This window comes from Stomoxys calcitrans, chromosome 2, assembly GCF_963082655.1.
Source record: "Stomoxys calcitrans chromosome 2, idStoCalc2.1, whole genome shotgun sequence".
Lineage (NCBI taxonomy): Eukaryota > Metazoa > Arthropoda > Insecta > Diptera > Muscidae > Stomoxys > Stomoxys calcitrans.
In genome coordinates, this window is record NC_081553.1 from 9,674,973 (window position 1) to 9,702,843 (window position 27,871).

The following is a 27,871-nucleotide window of genomic DNA, read 5'->3' on the forward strand; positions in this document are numbered from 1 at the left end:
TGTTTGAGTTACATACCATGCTGATTTTTTGAAATTCGTGCGCGGCAAAACGCACATGGAATGTAACTCAAACAAAAGAACGCATGTGGTCGCCTTAGATTGCTTAAGTACGCATAAGGGCTGCGCGTGCTATGTAAATCCAGCTTTTTGGCAGCGAAAATTTCGTTTCAGGTGCATACCGTCTTTGTCATGTAAACTCCCCATTAATTGGGGATGGCTCAATAAATCAATGACTTGACTTAATAATCGATTACTCGACTTTTTGTCGTATCGATTATTCGATTTTGTGCTGTATGATATTGGACACTTCTCAAAGTTCTAATAGTCGATTCATCGATTAGTCTGTAAAATAATTGATTAATTATTTAACAATTAACAAAAAACACATGCCGTTATCTGTTTATTAACTTTACTTCGTCGTAGTAAACAAACATCAATTGGTATTGCAAATGCTGCAGTCTTCCAGTTGTAACTGAAATCAAGTTGCCGCCGCTGCCATTAGTTATGATCGGCACAGTGTTCTATTACTATTTTTAGATTTTCTCAAATTTTAGTGCGAATTAAAGAGCATTCTTCTCATATAGTTTAACCTACCATCGACAACAGAAGTCCAACACTAAATAAAATCAATCAAAATGGTCCAGAAATGTGAGACACCAAACTGTGGTAAAGATGCTACCTTGCAGTGTCCAACGTGCCTGAAAATGGGTATTCCTGGTTCGTACTTTTGTTCGCAGCCATGCTTCAAAGGGTTTTGGAAAGAGCACAAAATGATACATGCTTTGGCAGGTATGTTCGTGTGTGGGGTGGGAAAATAAAAATCCTTTATTTCATTATACAAATTTTGCAGAAGGTGCTGCTAAACCTAAATGCCCAGTGGAAGGTGGCTTCAATCCTTGGCCAAATTACCGGTTTACCGGCAAACTGAGGCCAGCCGAAAAAACACCCAAACGACATGTACCCGAACATATTGAGCGCCCCGATTACGCCGATCATCCCGACGGTAGAGCCGCATCCGAGGAGGCCATGCGCGGCAATTCTTCTATTAAAGTTTTGGATGATGATGAAATCGAAGCAATGCGTGTAGCCGGCCGTTTGGGTCGTGAATGCTTAGATGCTGCTGCTCAAGCAGTTGAGGTGGGTGTAACCACCGATGAATTGGATCGTTTGGTCCACGAGGCAGCCATTGAAAGGGATTGCTATCCTTCTCCTTTGAATTATTACAACTTTCCCAAGTCCTGTTGCACTTCGGTGAATGAGGTTATATGTCATGGCATACCCGATCTCAGACCTTTGCAAGATGGTGATCTTTGCAATATTGATGTGACCGTCTATCACCATGGCTTCCATGGGGATTTGAATGAAACATTCTTTGTGGGTAATGTTGCCGAAAAGCATAAGAAATTGGTGCGTGTAACTTATGAGGCGTTAAGCAAAGCAATTGAATTGGTGAGACCTGGTGTTAAATATCGCGAAATTGGAAATGTCATCCAGAGATATGTATCCCCACATGGTTTTAGTGTGGTTAAGAGCTATTGCGGCCATGGTATACATAGACTCTTCCACACTGCCCCAAATGTGCCTCATTATGCAAGTAAGTATATTAGTACACATGTAAAAACAACAACAATTGGGGTTAAACCAATTTGTGCTCGTATACAATCTGTTCAACAGGAAAGTAATGCTCCATGCGAAAATCAAACAAAGTATTTCAAATATTAGTGGTGAAATGGCAATATATCATGGCTACAGATATTTACATAAAATATAGCAAAAAAACGGTTTTTATGTATGTTCGGCTTATGATGCTATACTATTATTGCTATGCAGAATTTTTTGTATGTCACGCTTAAAAGTAAAATAACGAAAACGGCAAATTGGACTAGTATGTCCAAAGAAAAATGTCTATAAAAATACTAACTGGTTAATAGAATAATCACTCTTATTCTGGTTGTCGAAGGTGAAAATCGACAGCAGTCGTAGTCAAAGGCGAATTTCATACTTCCTGTTATTCAAATGTTTGTAAATGGGCAGTAGCTGCTTTCGCCTTATTATACCCTACACCATCACTGTGGTACAGGTTATTATAGATTTGTGCATTTGTTTGCAATGCTAAGAAGAAGAAGAGCTAGACCCATCGATAAGTATACCGATCGGCTTAGAATCACTTCCTGATTCGATTAAGCTATGTCCGTCTGTCTGTCCATGTATGTTTTCTTGTGATCAAGGTACAGGTCGCATTTATTGTCCGATCGGCACAAAACTTCGCACAAGTCATTTTTTTGGCCCACGGATCGCTATTGATTTTGAAAAAAATCGATTCAGATTTAGATATAGCCCTCATATATATCTTTCATCCGACATGGTCTTTTAAGGCTGTAGAAGCCACAATTTTTGTCCAATCTTTACAAAAAATAGCCTGAAGTGCTTTATTTGACGTCCTCATATGTGTGCAAAATTTCGTCAAAATGGAAACAGATTTAGATATAGTAATCCGATTTTTACAAAATTTTGCGTGAGGAGTCTTATGTGACGTCCTCAAATGTGTGCAAAATTTCAATAAAATCGGTTCAAATTTAGATATAGCTCCCACATATATCTTTCATCCGATATGGGTTTTTAAGGCTGTAGAAGACACTATTTTTGTCCAATCTTTGCGTAAGGGGTCTTATGTGACATCCTCATATGGGTGCAAAATTTCAATAAAATTGGTTCAAATTTACATATAGCTCCCATATATATCTTTCATCCGATATGGCCTTTTAAGGCTGTGGTTCTATTCAATATTTCAATAATAATATTATGCAAAATAAAAGTCTGACTATATTTCAACATAGGTTCCATGTATTGGAAGCAGTACGTATTCTCGGTGTTGTAGGGTATAATAAGTCGACCCCGCCCGACTTTTGCTTACCTTACTGGTTTTACAGTAAAAATTTGCTGGACAGTAAGAACCTTTAATCTCGTTTGTTATTAGTTTTAATAAAACGAAATAAAACTGCTGTTTTTCATAAAAATATTCTCAAGGTTGCAATCTGTTGTTAGCAAAAAAAAAAAAAAAATTGTAAAAATTTAGAACTTTTCAACAACCAAACACTTAAGTTCTCTCCTGTTACAAATAATGTGCGAAAGCACTTAGTGCCAACGGGATAACCGAGAAAACAAAACATTTTGTTAAAATAAAAAGAATTCAGTCAACGGTTCAGTTTGGTTTGTTTTCAGTATACCCTCCACCATAGGAGGGGGTATACTAATTTCGTCATTCTGTTTATAACACCTCGAAATATGCATCTACGATCCTATAAAGTATATATATTATTGATCGTCTTGTCATTTTAAGTCGATCTAGCCATGTCCGTCCGTCTGTCTGTCGAAAGCACCTTAACTTTCGAAGGAGTACAGCTAGCCGCTTGAAATTTTGCACAAATATTTTTTATTAGTGTAGCTCGGTTGGGATTGTAAATGGACCAAATCGGTCCATGTTTCGATATAGCTTAATTAAACCGATCTTGGGTCTTGATTTCTTGAGCATTTAAAGGGCGCAATACACGTCCGATTTGGCTGAAATTTTGAACGTGGTGTTTTGTTATCACTTCCAACAACTGTGTTAAGTATGATTCATATCGGTTCATAATCTGGTATATATATCTGCCATATAAACCGATCTTGGATCTTGACTTCTTGAGCCCATAGAACACGCAATTCTCATCCGATTCGGCTGAAATTTTGCACGAGGTGTTTTGTTATGACTATCAATAATTGTGCTAAGTATGCCGCAAATCGGTACATAACCTGATATAGCTGTCATATTAAAAGATCTGGGATCTTGAATCCGATTTGGAAGAAATTTTATACAACGGCTTTTCTCATGACCATCAACATACGTGTCTAATATGGTCTGAATCGATCAATAGCTTGATACAGCTCCCATATAAACCGATCTGCCGATTTTGCTTCTTGAGCCCCTACAAGGCGAAATTCTTATCCGAATGAACTGAAATATTACACAATGACTTCTACAATGTTCAGCATTAATTTTTATTTATTTTTTTTTATTTATTTTATTTATGTTCAGCATTAAATTTAATTTATGGTCCGAATCGGATTATAACTTGATATAGCATAACAGTTCTTGTTCAATATTTATTGTTTGCCAAAAAAGAGAACTTAGCACGCTCTTACTTGTTGTGGTGATTAGGATGAATAAATAATGCAACATTGGAAAGAATTCATCATCATCAGAACTTAACACCACATAGCTTAGAGCTTTTAGCTCAGATCTGTGTGGTGTTTAACGTTATTTTGAGAATCTCATCTAAAGGCTGTCGGGCGCGACCATAGGTCGCGGATAGATGCAATTGCAGTCGCGGATAGCTGCAATTGCAGTCACGAACAATCAATGATATTGAGTACAGTCTCAGTGAGCGACTTAAATATTGATTCTCTATATTGACGTCATAATGTTCCCTTTGCGATCGGTCATACGGACCGAAATGAGCAATAGATGCTTGACTAGGATCTCTACTGCCATATGCAAAAATGTGGCTACAACATTACCGTCGATACTATAAAGTAAAAACTTTCTTGATTGTCTAAAGAATCTAAGAAGATTTTGCGAAGTCCGTATGCCTGTCGGTTGCAATACTTCTACAGTTTTTAAATATGAAGCTATCGAGTTGAAAATTGGTTCAGATTATGCTTACCCATAGGCAGTTAAAGTTCACAGTTTGGCTCTTTAGAAATATATGTACGTACATTGATGTAGCCGCCTTATAGAGCGATATCCCGATGTACAGATATAAAAGGAAAATTTTTTATGGCTTGTATTGGAACCATGAATGTAGAATCATGCTAAATACGGTCCAAATCGAATCATATTTGGATATGCAAATGCTAATTTTGCCCATGAACATTCCACTAAGGAACAGGTGCAAACTTCACACATATCAATGAGTGCAGTCCGATCCAAGTTTAAGCTCAATGGTAAGGGGCCTCCTGTTTATAGCCGAGTCCGAACGGCGTGCCGCAATGCGATACCTCTTTGGAGAGAAGTTTTACATGGCATAGTACCTCACAAATGTTGCCAGCATTAGGAGGGGGAAAACCACCGCTGAAAATTTTTCTGATGGTCTCGTCAGGATTCGAACCTAGGCGTGCAGTGTCATAGGTGGACATACTAACCTCTGAGCTACGGTGGCCTTCTATATGGATATAGTTTCCATAAATCTTCCGAATGAACTCCTTAAGCTTATTAATTATCTATTTTTTATATGTATGTGTAAAATTTAATTAAATCATCTTTTATTTAATTTCAAAGAAATGAGTACGTCGTCACCGTCCATGTTAATTCCTTACGCCAGTGCACGATTTGAAGAAGGCTCATTTTGAAACTAGGCGTTATAAAAATACCGAAATATGTCGAAATTCGACTACGTCTTCGACAACCGGAATAGGGGTGAGCGACTTCGTTGCTGCCATATTGTTTTATTTTATCAATTTGCATTTACTCGGACCGCTATTGTCGCCAAAATCGCTTCATTTCAAAAGTGACATGATTTATTGTAATGCACAACGTTTTGCAAAGAAAACAGAACATCTTAAGTTATTTTTGGTATAGAATAATAAACCATATACAAAGGACTTTGAAACTCAAAAAATTAACCTTATTTTACACTACAAATCAAATTTACGAAACATTCTTTAATTTCATGTTGTATTTGTAGAAAATTCTGCTGTTGGAGTTATGAAAGCTGGCCATACATTCACTATTGAGCCCATGATATCGGAAGGCTTGAGTACGGTGTCGCAATGGCCCGATGACTGGACTGCTGTTACTGGTGATGGCTTGTATTCGGCCCAGTTTGAGCAGACGCTTTTGGTTACAGACACTGGTTGTGATATTCTGACCAAACGCCGTGAGAAAAACGGGCAGCCTTGGTTTATGGATAAACTGTAGTAGTAATATTGTTACAAGTCAACTAAATACTTTTTCGTTTTGTAATTTTTACATCAGTTTTTTTGTAATTAAAGCGATTATGGTTTTTACTCAAATTAAAAAAAAATATATATTTTTTTTTTATTTTACCATTCTATACTAAAAATTTATTATTCTAAATGATACGGATAAAGAGCTACTTCTCAAGAGGAGCATAATTGAGAAGTTTCTCAATCAAATCCACATGACCCAACAGCATACGCCGACAGCAGTAACGTTTTAGACCCAAAGCATCCAATGCATCACTAAAAAGACGACATCATGATTAAATTTGTCTGTCCATCAAGGTATGGGTATATTCGGCCAGCATGCATTTACCTACCCTTCAGTGTATTCGGCTTGTAGCAGACCAAGGTACGATTCCCATTTATTGCCAATAACTTTGCCACAGGTAAAACACCGAATTGGGATAATCATATTGCTGAGAAACTAGTAGTATTAGGATAAATAGTATTAATAGTATAAAAACAGTACACGAAGCGTAGCGTGTTTATTTTAGGGATCCCAAAGTCTTCTCTACTACTAATCGATTTTTTTGTGTAAAAAAGTCGAAGTCGACTTTCACTGGTTAAATAGTCGAATAATCGATTCGACTATCATACATAGTATACATATATACTATGTATGAATCGTAGTTCGTATAATTTTTATTGCTAAGAATTTTACAATTTTTATGGTATATTTAAAGAAAACTTAATTTAGTTATATTTCTGACTTAATTTTTAGAGAAAACACTGATATGAGAATAATGTTTATAAAAGTTAAATTTCATCCAAAGGAGTGTTTTACTTACCCATTATGCGAATATTACCGCTCAGTTTGTATAGAGAAAAATTCTATTCATATGGTATCGTCATTCAATCTGAATAACAAAGCTAAAAGATGAAGAAGGAAGATGAAGAATTCTATTCATATGGCATGATCATTCAATCTGAATGACAAAGCTAAAAGAGGAAACACGCAGTGTATATATTTAGTGATTAAACCTTCTGAAATGGCAAAAGTGCTTAGGATTTTAATAAAATCACATTTATGAACTACGAGAAACATTTATTTAAAATTCAAATGACTTGTTTTGTTGATAACTGATTATTTCGGATGTGTGTCAGGTCTGTTTGCGTACTTTTCCAGTAAAAATTTGCAGGAGAGTAAGAACCATTTTACTCTCTTTAAAAAATTTGCAAGCAAAAGTACGCAAACGACTTCCAGTAAAAATTTCCAGAGCAACAGCTGATTTTTATTTTGGTTGGGTTTTTTTTATTTGCTTGCTTAGGAAAACAATTGCTTTTAAATAAAAAGTGATGGCGATACTTGTGAGGTATTTTCCATAGATCAACGTCAATTTATTGGCCCGAGAGCGAAAAGGCTAGAAGGGGATCCATTCGAAATGTCCGTGTCGCTGGACAGCCATCACAGTTTACAGTGCACGATGCTACGAATGTCATCCGTAGGGCCAAGTCGCGCAAGGCGCTGGTCCCAGACGGAATCTCTACAAAGATGCTGAAGAATGTGGATCTGCCTGCAGTCGAGTACCTTACAACTGTCCTCAACCTGTCTGAACGGTATTTGATATTTGGAAGATGGCCATTGTAATCCCGCTAGTGAAATCTTGAAAGGACACGATCAAGGGGAAGTCGTACAGGCAGATCTGTCGTCTTTCATTAGTAGTCTAGACGCATTAGGGACTACTCCTTCCGATCCTCCCGTTCCAATTTCCATTCGCCGACACTGTGTTATCATTGAAGAAATCTTTATCTGTTCACATGGACAGATTGTTTTTTGCTTTCATTTTCCAACCCCGTAACTTTTAACTGTACAGCTAGACCCACTAAATACCATGGCAGCCTCTTCCCTCCTTAACAAATTCAAAGGAACGGCGTTGGTTTCATCATAGCTCTCTGATGAGGATGATTCCATCAAAACACTTAAGAAACTGGTCATTTCTCTTTTCTTGGTGTCTGGAAGAATACAATGTAAGCAGCTGATAAATTGTTTGATGCCATATTTTTTATATGTAAATGACAAGCAACATTTATGCCAAGAAACCTTAAAAAATCAACCTTGTCAAACCACTCAAAGAACGACTTTCGAAAAATTTTCCGTAAAAAAGAACGTAGTACAAGCCTTAATGTAGAACAACCAACTTGTGGTAAAATTACAACTTAATTTGTTTCTGAACACTAGCTGCTACCATGAATCTTCATTTAAAGTAAAAAAATGAAACAAATTTAATAATTACCAAACACAATTATATTTTTTACTTACTTCTGCCTTTTTAATCCATTTTGGCGTTAGCTTTTGTATTTTCATGTAATGGCTGTTTTTCAAAAAATAGTTGACCTTTACAAAACATTTGTTTAAAGTTGCAATTTTTGCTGGCAAAAAAAATCCCAGTAGAAATTTGCACGTTCTCGATTTTCGAACTTTCAAAATTTGCTCTCTTTCGCGCTCTCTTCTGCTGGCAAAAAAAGTACTCGAACGTCTTCCAGTAAAAATTTGTGGAAATTTGCACAAATATGTGCTGTAAATGTCTTGACTGCAACCGAAAATTTCGTTGGAGGTGCACACTCAGCTTAAAGGCGTTTTGAATGAGCAATGACGTTCGCAATCGATTGCGGTCATTTTTTTTTGCTTTTAAATATAAAATTATTTTTACAAAATACGTTTTAACTTTGTTGTTAGCTTTTTTGTTAATTTAATTGTCCATTTTTTAGTCTTATGTTCACTCATTTCTTTTTTTCTCTCTTGAGTTGACTCTCACGAAGGAACTAAAGAAAACGTCAGATAAGTAGACTTCTATTTTTACCTCTATTTTTCTCCAACACTTCGCCGTCGTGTTTATTAAATGGAGTTTGACAGCATTCCGCGCGAAAAGCTGAACAGAATAACTTGCTTAATGGCTGGTACTGTGTTTGTTTTTCACCGGTGAAAACACATGTTTTCACTGTTACTTTTTTGAAGCACTAGAAAATCTCAATGATAACATCATACTTTTGTGAATATTTTTTCCTAAGTAAAGGCTGCCCCTACGTTTTTTTTTGGGGAAAAAATTCTTAAAACGTTCTTTCGGTGGTTTGACAAGGTTACCACATTTGATTGTTTTGGGTTTCTTTGGACAAAATGATGCCATTTACATGTAAAAATTAATATGGCACCAACCAATTTATCAGCTGCCTACGTACATGTTTACACGCAAATGTGAGTGTGTGGGTCGTACTCTAATTCATATACGCTGTTACAATTTAAACCAAACCCATACCTTCGAAATTAATAAATAATAAAACACAAACTATTTACAAAGATCTATAAAAAGTGAAATGTCATGTAGTGTGATAGAGCCTATAAATATACATTCTCTTGTGTGAGTGATTTGTGTAACCGATGTCCTATTATCAGTCGGATTTGTTAAGCATTTTGGATATCCAGAGATATAACTTTTTAACTTTCATCCTTGCTCTTCTGTTGTTGTTGTAGCGACATTTTCATTTGGAGATGGCCATCCTCGTCATGCTCCTGCAGGTGAGTAAGCTCGTACCGGTCCAACGGACCGATCGCCGCTGATTGTCCGCTACTGCCGTTGTAGCTACTCCGTATGGAGCATTCCACTATCCGCAAACTGTGGACAAACAATTTTTTTCCTAAAATATCCCATTATGTAAAAACGACCGACAGTCGTTGAATTTAAAAAAATATTAAAAAAATATTTAAATAAAATAAATAAATAAGTTTTTAATTACAGTAAAAATATCCTTAAAAGTTAAATTCGAAAATATCGTTAAAAATTTGGTTTAAAGATTGAAAGTCTGTTATTGTTTGGTTCGCTATTGCTCCTCATTTGATCTCATACTATGCTGTCGTTGGTGATCTTCTTGGTGATCCTTTTTCTCATGTGCCTCTGGCATTTCATCTTCCATGAAGGTCTCTGCTGATGATGACATTTCGTGCATATCATCTTGTATTGATTCCTCTTCCACGTTGTCAACGTATTCGAGAGAGCCCTTGGTAACATCATCGGAACGTTTCTGTAAACGAGCCTGAGGAAAGAGAAACGGGTTAAAACATACTATGGGGACTTTACACCAATTCCTTACCTCCTCATCGTCGGGAACAAAGATACGTAGAGGGGTGTCTGCACCTAATTGTTGTTTCACTAAACGCTGATGTTCCTCAAAGGCTGAAGCTGCTGGATCCAGTTGTTGTAAAGGTTGGGCCGAAGGAGCATGATGTAGAAATTGTGGATGTTGCAATTGTTGATGTTGTTGCAACTGCTGTTGTTGTAAGTGTTGTTGCTGTTGTAATTGTTGTTGATGTTGTAACTGTTGTTGCTGTTGAATTTGCTGCTGTTGATGCAATTGTTGTTGTTGCTGTTGCAATTGCTGATTTTGTATTTGCTGCTGTTGCTGTAGCTCTTGGTATTGTAGCCTCTGCGCTTCCGCTTCTTCCTCCTCGGCATAAGCTTGTAGTAGTTGCGTGGAATCCTGATGTTCATTTCCGTAGTAATTCGATACCACAAAACCAGCCTCTGTAGTCTGCGTAATGGCCGAAGGTGGATTCGCTACATTGGGCAAATGAAAAGGCGCCGTTTCCAGTGACTGATGCTCCTCATCCAGAGCTGGTGCAGCAATTAAGGCGGCAAAGTGGGGAGCCACATCCAAAACAGGGTGAATATTATTATGAGGATCCTTAGCAGCCTGCAAAATTTGACCATTGCTGGCAACTTCCTGTGTCAAATCGGCATTTATGTAGCCGGCTTCCACAATGGGACCAGGTGCTGCAGCTACGGCTGGCTTAAATAATTGTTGTTGATGCTGGGTGTAGAGATTATTTGATTGCGTAACCAAATATGTGGGATTGTATATGGGTATGGGCGCCGCCGGCACTGCAGCTACATTGGCAGCTATAAAGGGCTGGGTGAATTGTATGGGATAAATTTCCGGTACAATTTGTTTGGACGCCTGGGCACCCACAATTTGTACCAAAGGCTGGGCAACCGGTAAATGATTGCTTTGTATGTCAGCCGGTAAGGGCTTGCCATTGCTGGGCGTATTAAAGGGTTCAACGGCAGGGCGAACTTGAGCTGCGGGCAAAGATGGATCCGGATCGGGGGCATATAGTTTCTGTGAACCTGAGAAGGGATCCACAATTGTCTGGTCATTAGTGTTATCCTCTATTACTTTGTAGTTGTTTTTGTTTTGGTGATACACCTGCGGCTTCGGTGAGGCTGAGGGAGATTTTGGTAAGTAGACCTCATCTGCATGCAGGTGATTATCTTGCAAAGACAAATTGGGAGCAGGGATAGTGTGTATGGGAGCGAAATGATCCGATATAAAGTTTGAATGAGTTTCCAACTAAAGTAAAAACAGGAACAATTTCAATATTCGGTTTAAATTTTAAAATTTATAACTAAACTCACAGGCAAATGGAGTATATCTGAACTTTGGTATACCGCTGGCTTTTCGTATTTGAAGGGCACATCATAACTGGAAGCTGGTTTATGTACGCTCACTGGCTTCAATTTGGAGCTGCCAGTCAGCTTAAACTTTAGAGGTTTTCGCAGTAAGTTGGGATTTTTCAAATAATGTGTAGGACCTGTCAGTTTTATGGGTCTTGGATGAGCTCGGTGGTGATGACTAGTGGAAGCAGCAGCATTGATGTGATGATGCACATGACTATGTGAGTGTGCTAACGCATGACCATGGTGTCCATGCGTTTGATGGGCATGAGTGTGGGCTACATTCGGGCGCCCCTTTACTATCAATTGTCCAGGTTCATCACTTCGAATTTGTACAACCAAAGTTTTCTGTTTGTTACTCGGAGATCGGCCAAAAGATGTTTGTTTGCCACTCTTTAAGGGATGACTGTAGAAGTAGGGCGAATGTTTTCCGACTTGAGGTTCGCCCAGTGCAAAGGACAATAGGGTTAAAAACAAAAAGGTCAAATAGAGAGGCTGTAAAGAAATGGAAGAAAGGCAAAATATTCGCTTATTTAATTTCAATGAGGAGCAACAAATATTAAAGTAACATTTATTCATTGTATATTTGCATAAAGAGGATGACAGCGTTGCATATGTATATTTAAAATGTCAGTGATTAAAATTTCGATTCAAAAATCAAAACCTGGTGTTTGGTTTAAATGACGTCAATAATTGAAACAATAGCAAATTTGGATATCATACATTTTCGGACATTGTATATATTTACGTGGATAGCATAACACAACAAAATACATTTTCAGGGTCGGTTCTTTTATTTCGAACAGCTTAGAGCGAAAGATGTTTGTAAAAACCTCTTTACACTGCTCTGTAAATCCGGATTAAATGGCTCGATCATCTGTTTTCCTTTTATAAAGTCAGCTGACGAGAGCCTTAAATCCGGATGCGGATTACGCGAGAATAAGTAAGGGATTAATACTGCAGAAATGTGTTGCTTTTTTTTAATTTTGGGACATCAACCCCCTTATTTGAACATATTTTTGACTGGTATCGGTATCGGACAGAGTGATTTCGAATTTCAATAAAAAACTAGACCGATTTATATGAAGTTTTGCACTCGCATTAGGATTTTAAATAAAACACTCCCTCAAAATTTTTTAGAAATCGGGCCAAAAGTCCAAATCGGATAAAAGATATATATGGGAGGCACATCTAAATCTGAACCGATTTTTATGAAATTCTGCACACATATGAAGACGTCAAATAATGCACCCCGTGCAAAAATTTGGTAAAGATCGGGCCAAAATTTTTGGCTGGTGCAGCCTTAAAACTCCATATCGGATAAAATATATATATATATATGGGTGAATGATTTTAATGAAATTTTGCGGTCGTATTGAATCTTCAAAGGAAATACTTCGAGCAAAATTTTGTAAAGGTCCGACCAAAATGGTTGTGCTATAGCCATACAATTCCATATCGGATGAAAGTTATATATGGGAGCTATATATAAACCTGGGCCGATTTTGGCGCAATTTTTTACACATATGAGGACATTGAATAAAACACCCCATGCCAAATTTTGTAAAAATCGGACTAAAATTGTGGCTTCTACAGCCTTTAAAGGCCATATCGGATGAATAATATATTGTAGTAGTTGGTACCATTTGGTACTTTCTTTACAGATGGAGCTAAAGGTCTAGAAATTGGCGTGTAATTACATCTAGGAAAAATATGATTGGTGACTATGATCTTTTTACAATTCGTACATTTAGGTACCACAGTTGGAATCATTTGGTACTTTCTGTGCAGATTAAGCTAGAATTATATGATGGGCGACAAAATGATTATTTTCACAATTCGAACATTTTGGTACCAAAATTGGTACCATTTGGTACTTTCTTTACAGATGGAGCTAGAGGTCTAACAATTGGCGTGTAGTTACAACTAGGAAAAATATGATGGGTGACTATGATCTTTTTACAATTCGTAGATTTTGGTACCAAATTTGGTAGCATTTCGTAATTTCTTACCTGATGAAGCTAGAGTCTGAAATTTAGCATGTAGGTGCAACTAGGAAAAATTGATACACAATTCGTATACGACTAGAAGATTTTTTTGGAATTCCTACATTTAGGTACCAAAACGTTCATAATGGTACTTTCTTTATGTATTGAGCTAGAGCTCTGAAATTTTTGATACAGGAACACCGTGATAGTATAAATCGGGCGATTAGTTTTTTTTTTGCCATTACCGTAAAAACCGAAAAAAGTACTTTTTTTGCAATTTGAGCTTAAGTTCTGAATTTTGGAATACAGGTGGAAAACCGGATTTTTTTGAAATTCGAACAAAGAATAGAAGATCGTACACGACTAGAAGATTTTTTTGAATTTCGTACATTTAGGTACCAAAACGTTCATAATGGTACTTTCTTTATGTATTGAGCTAGAGCTCTGAAATTTTTTATACAGGAATGCCTTGATAGTATAAATCGGGCGACCAGAAGTTTTTTTTTTGCAATTCGTACATTTTGCTATTAAACCTTCAAAAAGGTACTTTCTTTGCAATTTGAACTTAAGTTTTGAAATTTGGGATACAGGTGGACAAGTGGATTTTTTTTTTTGAAATTCGTACATTTTGGTTCTACAACTTACAAAATCGTACTTTCTTTATGGATTGAGATGGAGGTCTGAAACTATGGATACTGCCACACCTTGACAGTTCATATCGGACAATAAAATTGGGAATATAGTTACAGACAGTTAGAATTGAGTGGCAAAATATTTCTGAAATTCGTACACTAAGGTACTAAAAAGTTCAAAATTGTTCCCTCTTTAGGAATTGAGCTAAAGCTTTAGAATTGGGATGCAGTTACACCTTGACTATGTACATTAGTCGACTACAAGAATTTTTTTTCCAATCCCATGGCAGCCGGTTGTATGTACCGGATTGACACGATGAATTCCTTCATCGGCAAGGGCTGCCGCCTCAGTGTTCCACACACTGCTACTACAACAACAACAACAACAAGAATTTTTTGTTATTTATGGATTTATGTACGCAAAATTTATGTATGTAGTGAAACTACAATAATTAGTTTTCAAAACATGGCATTTGAAATTTGTAAACTTTGACAATTTGCAGTCCATGCAACCAAAGGGTAGCTAAGCGGACCGGGGGTATGCTAGCAAGTACAAGTATTAAAACTTTATAAAGACTTGTGACAATATTTCGAAGTGTAATAAATGCCACCGTAGCGCAGAGGTTAGCATGTCCGCCTATGACGCTGAACGCCTGGGTTCGAATCCTGGCGAGACCATCAGAAAAAATTTTCAGCGGTGGTTTTCCCCTCCTAATGCTGGCAACATTTGTGAGCTACTATGCCATGAAAAACTTCTCTCCAAAGAGGTGTCGCACTGCGGCACGCCCTTCGGATTCGGCTATAAAAAGGAGGCCCCTTATGAATGAGCTTAAAACTTGAATCGGACTGCACACATTGATATGTGAGAAGTTTGCCCCTGTTCCTTAATGGTATGTTCATGGGCAAAATTTGCATTGGCAACAAATGCAATGTGCAATTTAGCTAGTTTCCAAAATTCATACCATATTTGACCCCTTCTGTGTTGCTTTGTTCTGTATTTGTAAATTTTACACTTTCTTGGGCTAATCTTAACTCGACGCCTACATGCATGTATTTCCCATGAACACATCAATAAATGGGATCTACTGGCAGAATTGAAGATAAGTTTCGCTCCATTTAATGACAAGTGCTACCGTTTTACTGACCAACTTTCAAAAATAAGATTTTCTGTGAAAACCACAAAAAATAAAAATCCGACTTGCTAAACCGCTTGATACACATATGCATAGACTTTCTAAAGCAAACAGTAAAACAAAGACAACAACTTAAATAAAATATTTTTGATACAAATTTTCAAACTTAACACATAAACGCACAAAACAATGCACCAATGTACAATTAAATCAATAAATTTCTTAATTATAAATACCGATAAGTACCACCACACTCTCGAGGAGGCCCAATATAAGCGAACATTCCTAGAAAGAGGCAAGCTAGCTGAGACTCGGTGCAAAACATTGCCATGGAAGAAGTCGTTGTGACTATGACCGTGGATGGACAAATAAAGTCACGTAGCAGCCAGCATTGTTTTGTCGTTCAAGTTAAGTGGTAGTTAGGACTTCAACATGCCATGCGGTAAGTCCGTCCAATTTTGTCCGCCTGTCTATTGTAATGTTGTTTTGCTGGAGGAGAAAAACAAATCACAAGAAAACTAGTCACTAGTCACTATTCACCAATCGACGATTAGTTACTGTGCTGCCATAAGCTAAGTCATGTTGCCTGTCGCTTATATTATTGCCCCTCAATGCTGCAAAAAACTAAATTACTTTTACTTAAAAACCAACTAAATGTGGCCATGACTTATTCACTGACCACAAGCCTAACGAAATGGAAAACGAAATCGTCGTTGATAGCCACTTCCTATGAAAATAGTGCATACATTACTTAGGGTCAATCAAAACGTGACAGCCAACCTGTCAATGTGATCGTTAAGTGTTCAAATTTTCAAATTGAAAGCCCTTCGCCTTTATGGATTATTTAGTGAGTGAAACTTTATAAGCGCAATAATTTGAAAACATATTTTGAATGTTAATAACGCAGCAATGTTGCTGCACACTCATAATTATTATTGCTTATATAATCGCCACATGAATTGATTAATTGCAAGCAAATTTCTTTATACGCGGTGCTATGAATTTACTTGAGAAAATTTCATACAAAAAGAAAAATATTTAAAAAAATGGTAACTTAATGAAATAAAAAAAATTATTCGGACAATTTCAGATTTCTTTTCCTATTTTAAAGTCATTATTTAATACTAGTATCATACCATATACGACACGGATGTCGAAAAGCCTAAAATAAGTCACTGTGTCAAATTTCAGTGAAATCGGATTATAAATGCGCTTTTTATGAGGCCAAGACTTTATATCGAGATATCGGTCTATATTGCGGCTATCTCCAAATCTAGACCGATCTTAGCCAAATTGAAGAAGAATATCGAAGAGCCTAACACAACTCACTGACCCAAATTTCGGCGACATCGGCAGCTATATCTGACATATTTGGCAGCTATATCCAAATCTGGACCAATCTGAGCCAAATTGAATAATAATGTCGAAGGGCCTAACACAACTCACTGTCACAAATTTCGGCGAAATCGGACAATAAATGCGTCTTTTATGGCCCCAAAACATTAAATCGAGAGATCGGTCTATATGGCAGCTATATGCAAATCTTGATCGATCTAGGCCACATTGCAGAAATGTGTCGAGGGGCTTAACTTAAATCACTATCTCAAATGTCGGCGAAATTGGACAATAAATGTGCCTTTTATGGGCCCAAAACCTTAAATCGAGAGATCGGTATATATGGCAGCTATATACAAATCTGCACCGATCTGAGCCAAATTGCAGATATATGTCGAGGGGCTTAGCTTAACTTACTGTCCCAAATTTCGGCGACATCGGACAATAAATGCGCCTTTTATGGGACCAAACCCTTAAATCTAGAGATCGATCTATATCGCAGCTATATCCAAATTAGGACCGATCTGAGCCAAATTGAAGAAGTATGTCGAAGGGCCTAACACAACTCACTGTACCGAATTTCAGCTAAATCAGATAATAAATGTGGCTTTTATGGGTCTAAGACCCTAAATCGGCGAATCGGTCTATATGGCAGCTATATCCAAATCTGGACCGATCTGGACCAAATTGAAGAAAGATGTCTAAAGGCCTAACACAACTCACTGTACCGAATTTCAGCTAAATCAGATAATAAATGTGGCTTTTATGGGCCTAAGATCCTAAATCGGCGAATCGGTCTATATGGCAGCTTTATCCAAATTTGAACCGATCTGTGCCATATTGCAGAAGTATGTCGAGAGGCTTAGCTTAACACACTGTTCCAAATTTCAGCAAAATCGGATAATAAATGTGGCTTTTATGGGCCTAAGACCCTTAATCGGCGGATCGGTCTATATCGAATATATGTTTTTTGTTAGATTTTCGTTGCTATATCTTTTGAAAATTGATAAACGATCGGCTTATAAATGCTAACTTGGCAAGCACTTCAAAATTTGAAATGCTCGAGATGGCCAACATTCACCCCCTTATGTCAGCCCCATGAACTACTACTCCAAGATATATCTCGACATACAGGATTTACTAATAGAAGGTTAAGTCACTTACAGGACAGATTTAGAAAGGTGATCTTACGCGAACAACTGTAATTTATCGGCCAGATTTGAAGGTACTAAGATGTCAGATTTTTTATTTCTCATCAATAATTGTGTCCCTGTATTGATTAGGTACGTACATATGTATATACAACGTTTACACAAGCTGCCAGGGAGATTTAAATGGGTTGAAACATTTGATCGCCCAAGGCGATCGATTTGGCTGAAATTTTGCATGAAGTGTTCTTGTATGACTCCCAACAACTGTGCCAAGTATGGTCTAAATTATATCTATAACCTGATATAGCCACCATATAAACCAATCTCCCGATTAGACTCCTTGAGCCTTTAAAGGGCGTAATTCCTATCGGATTTAGCTGAAATTTCGCATGACGGGCTTCGTTATGACTTTCAACAACTGCGCTATGTATGGTTGAAATCGGTTGACAACCTGCTATAGCTACCATATAAATCTTGGGTCTGGTCTTCTTGGGCTTCTAGAGGGCGCAATTCTTATCCGATTCGGCCGAAATTTTGCATGAAGTGTTTTATTTCGATTTCCAACAACTGTGTCAGGTATGGTCTAAATCAGTCCATATCCCGATATACGCGCCATATAAACCGATCTCCCGATTAGATTTCTTGGGCTTCTAGAGGGTGCATTTCTTATTCAATACGGTTGAAATTTTGCATATGTCGTTTTGGTATGAGTTCCAATAACTGTTCCAAGTATGGTCCGAATCGGTATATAACCTGATATAGCTGCCATATAAAACGGCTTCCCAGTTTGACTTTTTGAGCCTCTGGAGGGCGCAATTATTACTCGATTTGCCTGAAATTTTTGAGGTGGTGTTTTTCTATGACTGGTGTTTTTCTATTTGAAAAAGTCATTCAAAGAACTTGACAAATGCTATCCATGGTGGAGGGTATACAAGATTTGGGCCGGTCGAAGTTAGCACGTTTTTACTTGTTAATGCTAACATCGTCCCTCCGTTTGCAACTCCTCGAAGTAATGATCTGAGACCAAACAAGGTATACGAGGTCTGATCAAATATAACCATTATTTTATTTTATTTTTTTCAAAAAGTATTTATTTATTCATCCATAACTATCTTCCCTCCTCAAATATCCTTCAGATATTTTTCCGTTTTTTCCAATCCTCGAAACTCTTTCCATTTTTTGAAAGAGTAAAAAAATCGAAGAGCACACCAAAACACGACTAACCTTTTTATCTGTCAGAAACAAACCGACAATCTAAAATGGCTAATATTATTAACATATACGAGGGTTGCCTTTTATATTTTGGGATTAGAGAACACAAAAACAAATATTAATCATTGTAAATCGATTTATTGTTTTTCAAAATATTCCCCATTTAGTACTATACACGTTTGCATGCGTTTGAATCAATTGTCGAAGCACTTTTGCCACTCTGATTAAGGTATCTCCAAAATATGCATTCTGAACGCATCAACCGCTTCTTCAGGTGTCGAAAAACGAGGACCTCTCATTCATTTTTTAACGTACGGAAATAAAAAGAAGTCATTCGTTGCCAAGTAAGGACTGTACGGCGTATGACTCATCAAATCGATGTTTTGAGTGCTCAAAAATGCAGTTGTTTCGTATTTTTCGTATCTATCGACCAATCGACAAAACAAAATGGTTTTGGAACAACAAATGATTTTGGACGACCTTCACGAAATTCGTCTTGGAGTGAACTAAGACCTCGGTTGAATTCACTATACCATCGATAAACACTGGTCCTTGATGGAGCTTCATCGACAAAAATTGAATTAAGTTCATCGATGCACTGTTGTTGGGTTAATTCACGTCGAAAATTGTAAAAAGTTAGCGCACGAAAATGTCAACGATTTAATTCCATTTTTTTGGGCTTGATGAACCTTTTATATATAGCGCTCGTATGTCAAAACGTTCTGAGTACGTATAACCTCAAAAATGTCAGTTGACAGATTGCAACACAAGGGTTGTCCAATCCCGAAATATAAAAGGTAGCCCCCGTATAACAGACATGTGTACCAACATTGAACATACATAACTTACGAAATTTGAAAATAACGGTTCTTTTTTGATCAGATCTCGTATATTAAATAAGAGCACTTTCTATTCTATTATTCTTCGAATAAGTACACTGATAGAAAAATTACGGTACTTTGCCAATACCGCCTGGTATTATTTTGTTCGCGTCATTGGCAACGATTTTTAATACCATTTGGTAACAATTCAATATCAGACAAAGGAGGCTATTAAAAATTGACGGAGTCACATTTATATTCTTGTTGTCGCGCAGAAGTTAGCATGTCCACCTATGACCCTGAAAGCCTGGGTTCGAATCCTTGCGAGACCATCAGAACAAATTTTCAGCGGTGGTTTGTTGAGGTATTATGCCATGTAAAACTTCTCTCCAAAGAGGTGTCGCAATGCGACACGCAGTTCGGGCTCGGCTATAAAAATGGGGCCCCTTATCATAAAACTTAAAACTTGAATCGAGCTGCACTCATTGATATGTGAGAAGTCTGCCCCTGTTCCTTAGTTGAATGTTCATGGGCAAAATTTGCAATTGCATCGCGCCAGAAGTGTTGTTGAGCTTTGTACTTTAAATATTGTGACATTATGAAATATTTTTGTTTAAGAAATAAATAAAATCTTTTAATACAAATTGAGTGCGTAAATTTTACAAATTCTAAGGAATTTCTACATCAAAAACGCTATCGTCCATTGTCCATTGTGTGGTGTATTCAATGGACGATAACGTATGAAAACCACTTACTGACTTCATATGACGTATTCATATGAAAACCACTTACTGACTACAAAGCATTGAGGTTGGTCACGTTGTAACATTACTTTTTGTAATTATTAGCATTAATAATCGAAATAATATTAGGTTAAAATTATTTTCAATGATTTTTTTGGTTTATTAGGGGGTGGAGTAATCAGTTTGGTACTAAAACCAATAACGGTCTGGTCCTATAATCGATAACAGATTAATATTAAAACCAATACTAGCTCGGTAATAAGGCTAGTATCAAACAGTAATAGTCATTTTATGGTTCATCCAAACCATCCGGTGTTGTTTTTGTACCGGTGTTACTTTACTATCAATACCGTATGGTACTGAAATGATCACGTTTGCTGTCAACTTTTCTCTGGGCGTAATAACATAATAAGGTATAATATTTGCAAAGAGCCAATACATTTCATTCTCTCTCCGAATCGTAAACAATTTTGATTAAATTTTGTTAACTTGCAGTAATTGTTTTCAATTGTGCATGTAGCATAACGAGTATGATGCCTTATCTTTCAACACATGCACCAGTGCAAATCTGTGGTGCACATAGAAAACAAAATTAAAGTTATGTTTACACTAGGTATGTTTTTATTTGTAATAAAATTTTACAGTCTAAGCCTTCGAAGGTAAAGTTCTGGTGGTAATGTAGGGTCGTAGGATAAGTCATCCATTAATGGAAACGACAAAGATACTTTGATTTGACAAACATTAACAGAGTAATCAATGATTTCATTCGGTTCGAACGACGAACTTTTACTTGTTTTGATTGAATATAAATTGTATTGCTTCCGCCGTAGGATGGGTGTATACTAATTTTGTCAGTCCGTTTCTAACACATCGAAATATTACTGAGACCTAACAACATATATATATATATATACATATATATATATATATATATATATATATATATATATATATATATATATATATATATAATATATATATATATATATATATATATATATATATATATATATATATATATATATATATATATATATATATATATATATATATATATATATATATATATATATATATATATATATATATATATATATATATATACATATATTTATACATACATATATATATATATATATTCATGATCGTCTTGACATTCTAAGTTGATTTAGCCATATCCGGTCGCCAGTCTGTCGAAATCACTCAAACTTTCGAAGGACTAGCGCTTGAAATTGTTTCGTATAAGTGGAGGTCGGTTGGGAGTGTAAATGGGCCATATCGGTCCATGTTATGATATATGCAATTTTTTGTCCATGAACATTATTTTATTTAGGAACAGGGGCCTCTAGAGGGCGCACTTACTATCCGATGAAATGGCTGAAATTATAAACGTGGTATTTTTGTATGACTTCCAACAGCCATGATAAGGAAGGTCAATATCGGTCCATAACTTGATACAGCTCCTATATATTTGAAATAGTCATTCAAGGAACTGGAAAATGTTTTCAATTCCCTTTTTCAAAAACCATGATTAATATTATCATTTTCGTTATTAAAGCAGTTTCAATCCAAAAGATTAATTAGATCATTTAATTTCGTGACTGAATCCGATTTTTATATTTTTTTCTGTGAAATAGAAGTTTTGTAGATCCTTTATTTTGTGCCTTAACTTTTATGGCAAAATCTGAATTTTAAAGATCGTCGACCGTATTCAAAAAACTTATTGAAGCCTTAAAATATGTTTATTTCACATTTCTACCACATTAAGTTTTGTGAATACCGGTGAGTATCTTTATTTTGGAATTTAGCTTAGGACGGTGTGTCTTGTCAGTAAAAAAACGTATTTTTAGCTCAGGTTAGAAATTGTATTACAGAGTTTTTCTTTTTTTAAACACACCTATTGTTATCTTCCAACTAATTTACAGAATTATATTTAATTATTTCTGTAGAGTGCTTGTATATGGTACTTTAATACCATGAACTGTGACTAAGTGTTATTTTGAACAACCATGTAATTCAACTAGGCCTAAACGAAAGTAGCATTTAACCACGTAAAATTAGCGCATTAATAAATGATGTAAAAAGTTTTAGTACTGCAGTACATTCAATATTTGAACACAATATTTTATTCAAATAGATGAACGAGTATTTGGAAGTTAAAATTAGCACATGTAACGTTTCACTGATGACATTGATACAGAGAGCACCATCTGAAAATTCAAAAATAAGGCCCGAACAACACTTGAGTTCAAATTTAAATTTAATCTTAAAATATAAGAAATGCAAAATTTTGCCCATGAACTTTCCGCTACGAAACAGGGCCAACTTCTCAAATTTTGATGATTATCCGATTCAAGTTTAAGCTCAATCAGTGCGACACCTCTTTTGATGGTCTCGCCAGGATTCGAACCCGGGCGTTCAGCGTCATAGGCGGATATGCTAACCTCAGCGCTTTTATTAAAAATTATTATACATATAAATATAAAAATTATTATACACCACTACTGTGGTACAGGATATTATAACTTATTGCATTTGTTTGTAACACCCGGAAGGAAGAGAGCTAGATCCATTGATAAGTATATCGATCGATTCAAAATCTCTTTCTGATTCGTTTTAGCTATGTCCGTCTGTCTGTCCGTCCGTCTGTCCATGTTAATTTGTGTACAAAGTAAATGTCGCAGTTTTCATTCGATCGCCTTAAATTTTGTTACAGGCCTGTTTTTCGGCCTAGAGACGAAGCCTATTGAAATTGCAAAAAAAATCAGTTCAGATTTGGATTTAGCTGCCATATATATGTTCGTCCGATTTGTAGTAATAATGCAATAAAATGACCATTTGTTAACCGATTTTCCCGAAATTTGGCAAAAGGGATTTTCTCTTGACTCTCGACATTTCTTGTCGATTTCATGGAAATCGGTCCAGATTTAGATATAGCTCTCACATGTATACATATAGCTCTCACATATATTTATTAATATATATATAGCTCTCACATGTATATCAAGCCCATTTAATGACCAATCATGCCAAAATTTTGCACAACGCTTTCCTCGACGACTACCATAATATATGAGAAGTGTGCTCTAAATCGGTTCAGATTTAGATATAGCTCCCATATATTGGGTTGCCCAAAAAGTAATTGCGGATTTTTTAAAAGAAAGTAAATGCATTTTTAATAAAACTTAGAATGAAATTTAATCAAATATACTTTTTTCACACTTTTTTTCTAAAGCAAGCTAAAAGTAACAGCTGATAACTGACAGAAGAAAGAATGCAATTACAGAGTCACAAGCTGTGAAAAAATTTGTCAACGCCTACTATATGAAAAATCCGCAATTACTTTTTGGGCAATTCAATATATGTTCGTCCGATTTTGAGAAATATTGCAATAAGGTGCCCATTTGTTAATCGATTTTCTCGAAATTTGGCAGGAAGGATTTTCTTATGACTCTCGATATTGCTGGCGAATTTCATGGAAATCGGTTCAGATTTAGATATATGTCTGACATGTATATATCGCCCGATTTTAACTTCTAGAGCCACTGCAAGCGCATTTATTGACCAATCCTGCCAAAATTTTGCACAACGCTTTTCTTGACGACTACTACAATATCTGAGAAGTTTGCTTGAAATCGGTTCAGATTTAGATATAGCTCCCACTTATATGTTCGTCAGATTTTGAGTAATTTGCAATAATGTTGTCATATGTCAACCGTAGGTATTACAGCTTGAACATATATGCTTGAAATGTGATACGGATTGTTTAATAACCCATTTGAAAACATCGCCGAGGTCCTTCAAAATTATTTTGCAATTGGATATAGCTCCCACTTTGTACTTATAGGGTAGGTGTAGGTTACTATACAGTCGGCACCGCCCAAATTTTAACCTTTCTTGCTGGTTTTTAATTGATTTCATATGGGTTCACGCGCACTCTCAAATTGACTTACCTTCATATTGTAAAGATGTTTAATTAAAATCCTTAAAGATGTGTTCGGAAAGACACTAAGCAGAGATGAAAGTGCTGAAGGATATTCGTAGTATAGTTGAAAATAAATTATGCCCCTCGTTGCGGTTGATGTGTGATTGTTGCAAGACCAAACAACAATCTAATCCAACAACACATAGAGAAAGATTAAAATGGCTATCAAATAGATAATCACATCAATCAACTTCATGACACTTGATGTGAAAGACAAAAATCACAGGATGGTATTGTATTAAATTTATGTAAGTATAGCTTATTGTTTTTTTCTTTTGCAAAGTTCGTTTGTTTGTATCAGTAATCCCACAGGTTTGTAACGGTTAAACGTTTGTTTTGAATTTTGTTTCTTTCGACTTTTATGAACGAGGAGCTTATCTCCTTTCCGTTTCCGACACGCTGCTCTATGCACAACAGTTCAGTTAGAAATTTCAAAGTCAACTGATTGAAATGTTGGCAACAGAGTGTAACAAAACCTCCAAGCGGCCAAAGAAAACCGAAAACCACTGTAAACCGGCAGTGCCATAAAAATCTACACTGGAAACTCTTCGACACTCTCTCTTTGGATGTAACTCGCATGTAGTACGTATAGCTCGGCTAGGTAGTCATTTCGTCCATCAGTCGGTTGATCGTTCCCTCGATCATAGATGGTATGCCATACGTAGAGCTGTGAATGAAAGTGCTGGTCAACCATGGAGTTTGAATGACGCGGTTCGCTACGCTTTTTTGTGTGTGGCATGCAAACGAACGTGCCTCATGTCCAATAGCACAAGTACAATAGCCAGCAATGGCTAAGACATGGTCTGAAAATAACCATCCCCAAGTAGTGGTGGCAAAAAAAAAAAAAAAAACAATACAAATATTTTGAAAACAAACGTTTTGATTTCGATTTCAATTAAACTTGGACTGCCCCTGCTTGGTCGTAGACAAGAAAATTGTGCAAATTGTTCATGTGATAGTGGCCTATAATTGGCAAATGAAAGACAAAATCAAGTTGATTTGAAGAAAAAGAAAATGCAGACAATTACTTGTACTTACTACTTAATTTAACCATGCTTAGTGTGCCGGTCTTTTTATTTATGCTTTTTATTTTGTTAGAGTAAATCGAGCCAACACTCTTCAAAATTTGTTCATGACTTACATATGTTGACTGAATTATACCACACTGTAAAGTCAAACAATACAACACTGAATATGACGATTTCTTAAATAAATACCCTACATGGGACAAATCGGACCTATGTGTCTCATAAGAAGAATAAAAAAAGTACTTAAAAGTGTGATTTTGAGATGAAAGTATAAAAAACAAGTAAAAGGCGGTCGGGCCGAATTTTGGATACCCACCACCTCGGTTCTATATGCAAACCACCTTTTATCAAAGTCCGGTGAAAATTGCATACCTTATGTCCCATAGCAATTATTTCGAAATATGTTCCAATTTGGATCAAATATTAATAAGTACAGTAGCTATATCTAAAACTAAACCGATCTGAACCATATACGACACGAATGTCGAAAAGCCTAACATAAGTCACTGTGTCAAATTTCAGTGAAATCGAATTATAAATGCGCCTTTTATGGGGCCAAGACTTAATCGACATAACGGTCTACATGGAAGCCATATGCAAATCCGGACCGATTTGGACCAAATTGAAAAAGGACGTCGAAGAGCCTAATTAAACTCACTGTCTCAAATTTCAGCAACATCGGACAATAAATGCGCCTTTTATGGTCCCAAAACCTAAAACCGAGAGATAGGTCTATATGACAGCTATATCCAAATCTGGACCGATCTGTGCCATATTGCAGAAATATGTCGAAGAGCCTAAAACAACTCACTGTCCCAAATTTCATCAAAATCGGATAAAAAATGTTGGTTTTATGGTCCTAAGATCCTAAATAGGAGGATCGGTCTATATGGCAGCTATATCCAAATTTGAACCGATCTAAGCCAAATTGAAGAAAATTTTCGTAGGGCCTAAGACAACTCACTGTCTCAAATTTCAGCGATATCGGTCAGTAAATGCGCCTTTTATGGCCCCAAAACCCAAAACCGAGAAATCGGTTTATATGACAGCTATATCCATATTGCAGAAGTATGTCGAGGGGCTTAACTTAACTCACTGTCCCAAATTTCAGCAAAATCGGATAATAAATGTGGCTTTTATGGGCCCAAAACCATAAATCGGAGGTCTATATGGCAGCTATAACCAAATCTGGACCGGTCTGGGCCAAATTGACGAAGGATGTCGAAGGGCCTAACACAACTCTCTTTCCCAAATTTCAGCAAAATCGAATAATAATTGTGGCTTTTATGGGCCTAAGACCCCAAATCGAAGGATCGGTCTATATGGCAGCTATATCCAAATCTGGACTGATCTAAGCCAAATTGCAGAAATATGTCGAAGGGCCTAACACAACTCACTGTCCGAAATTTCAGCAAAATTTGATAATAAATGTGGCTTTTATGGGCCCAAAACCCTAATTCGGAGGATCGATCTATATGGCAGCTATATTCAAATTTGGACTGATCTGGGCCAAATTGACGAACGATGTCGAAGGGCCTAACACAACTCACTGTCAAAAATTTCAGATAAATCGGATATGGGGGCTATAACAAGATATGGTCCGATATAGCCCATCTTCCACTTAAGCTGCTTATGGACAAAAAAAGAATCTATGCAAAGTTGCAGCTCAATATCTCTATTTTTAAAGACTGCAGCGTGATTTCAACAGACAGATGAACGGACATGGCTAGATCGTCTTAGATTTTTAGGCTGATCAACAATATACAATATATACTTTATAGGGTCGGAAATGGATATTTCGATGTGCTGCAAACGGAATGACAAAATGAATGTACCTCTTATCCTACGGTGGTGGGTATAAAAACAAAACGTCTCATTTTCAGTCATACCGAACTTTGGATAGCCACCAATATGTGCATATATACATCTTATCCAAATTGCGATAATATTTGTGAATCCACAAAACTACTGAGGCGTAAGTTAGTATTGGTCTTTTCACCTTCCTGCAATTTTCATTGAAATTGTTTCAGATTTGGATATATTCCAGTACCACCCGGTTTTAATTTTCAATACACATATATTAGCAAAATGTTGAAAACAATCATTTGTTGGTTGCATATAATTTTACCCATATATTGGGTTGCCCAAAAAGTAATTGCGGATTTTTCATATAGTCGGCGTTGACAAATTTTTTCACAGCGTGTGACTCTGTTACTGCATTCTTTCTTCTGTCAGTTATCAGCTTTTACTTTTAGCTTGCTTTAGAAAAAAAGTGTATAGTATACTTGATTAAAGTTCATTCTAAGTTTTTTTAAAAATGCATTTACTTTCTTTTAAAAAATCCGCAATTACTTTTTGGGCAACCCAATAGTTTACCGTTTACAACCACCTCCCAA

At 36.4% G+C, this 27,871-nt stretch overlaps 3 protein-coding genes across 5 annotated transcripts; 1 reads left to right on the forward strand and 2 right to left on the reverse strand.

The window, feature by feature from the left end:
- Positions 1-350: 350 nt before the first annotated feature.
- On the forward strand, positions 351-6,084 carry LOC106084495 (methionine aminopeptidase 1). Of its 3 annotated transcripts, none has more exons than XM_013248215.2 (4): positions 353-501; positions 585-789; positions 851-1,594; positions 5,724-6,084. In XM_013248215.2, exons 2-4 carry the CDS (start codon positions 636-638, stop codon positions 5,954-5,956), a joined length of 1,131 nt encoding a protein of 376 aa, XP_013103669.1. In that variant the 5' UTR covers positions 353-501; positions 585-635; the 3' UTR covers positions 5,957-6,084. The 3 variants fall into 3 exon arrangements, with proteins under 3 accessions (XP_059219137.1, XP_013103669.1, XP_013103680.1); XM_013248226.2 differs by having other exon boundaries at positions 353-440; XM_059363154.1 differs by having other exon boundaries at positions 351-789.
- LOC106084507 (DNA-directed RNA polymerases I, II, and III subunit RPABC5) lies at positions 5,535-6,535 on the reverse strand. The gene is made up of 2 exons (XM_013248237.2): positions 6,318-6,535; positions 5,535-6,240 (listed from the first exon to the last, which is right to left on the reverse strand). The coding sequence occupies exons 1-2, from the start codon at positions 6,410-6,412 to the stop codon at positions 6,132-6,134; spliced, it is 204 nt and encodes a 67-aa protein (XP_013103691.1). The 5' UTR covers positions 6,413-6,535; the 3' UTR covers positions 5,535-6,131.
- A 3,274-nt stretch (positions 6,536-9,809) lies between these two features.
- On the reverse strand, positions 9,810-24,536 carry LOC106084146 (protein naked cuticle). The gene is made up of 4 exons (XM_013247653.2): positions 24,416-24,536; positions 11,409-11,942; positions 10,087-11,343; positions 9,810-10,029 (listed from the first exon to the last, which is right to left on the reverse strand). Exons 1-4 carry the CDS (start codon positions 24,419-24,421, stop codon positions 9,817-9,819), a joined length of 2,010 nt encoding a protein of 669 aa, XP_013103107.2. The 5' UTR covers positions 24,422-24,536; the 3' UTR covers positions 9,810-9,816.
- Positions 24,537-27,871: the final 3,335 nt, after the last annotated feature.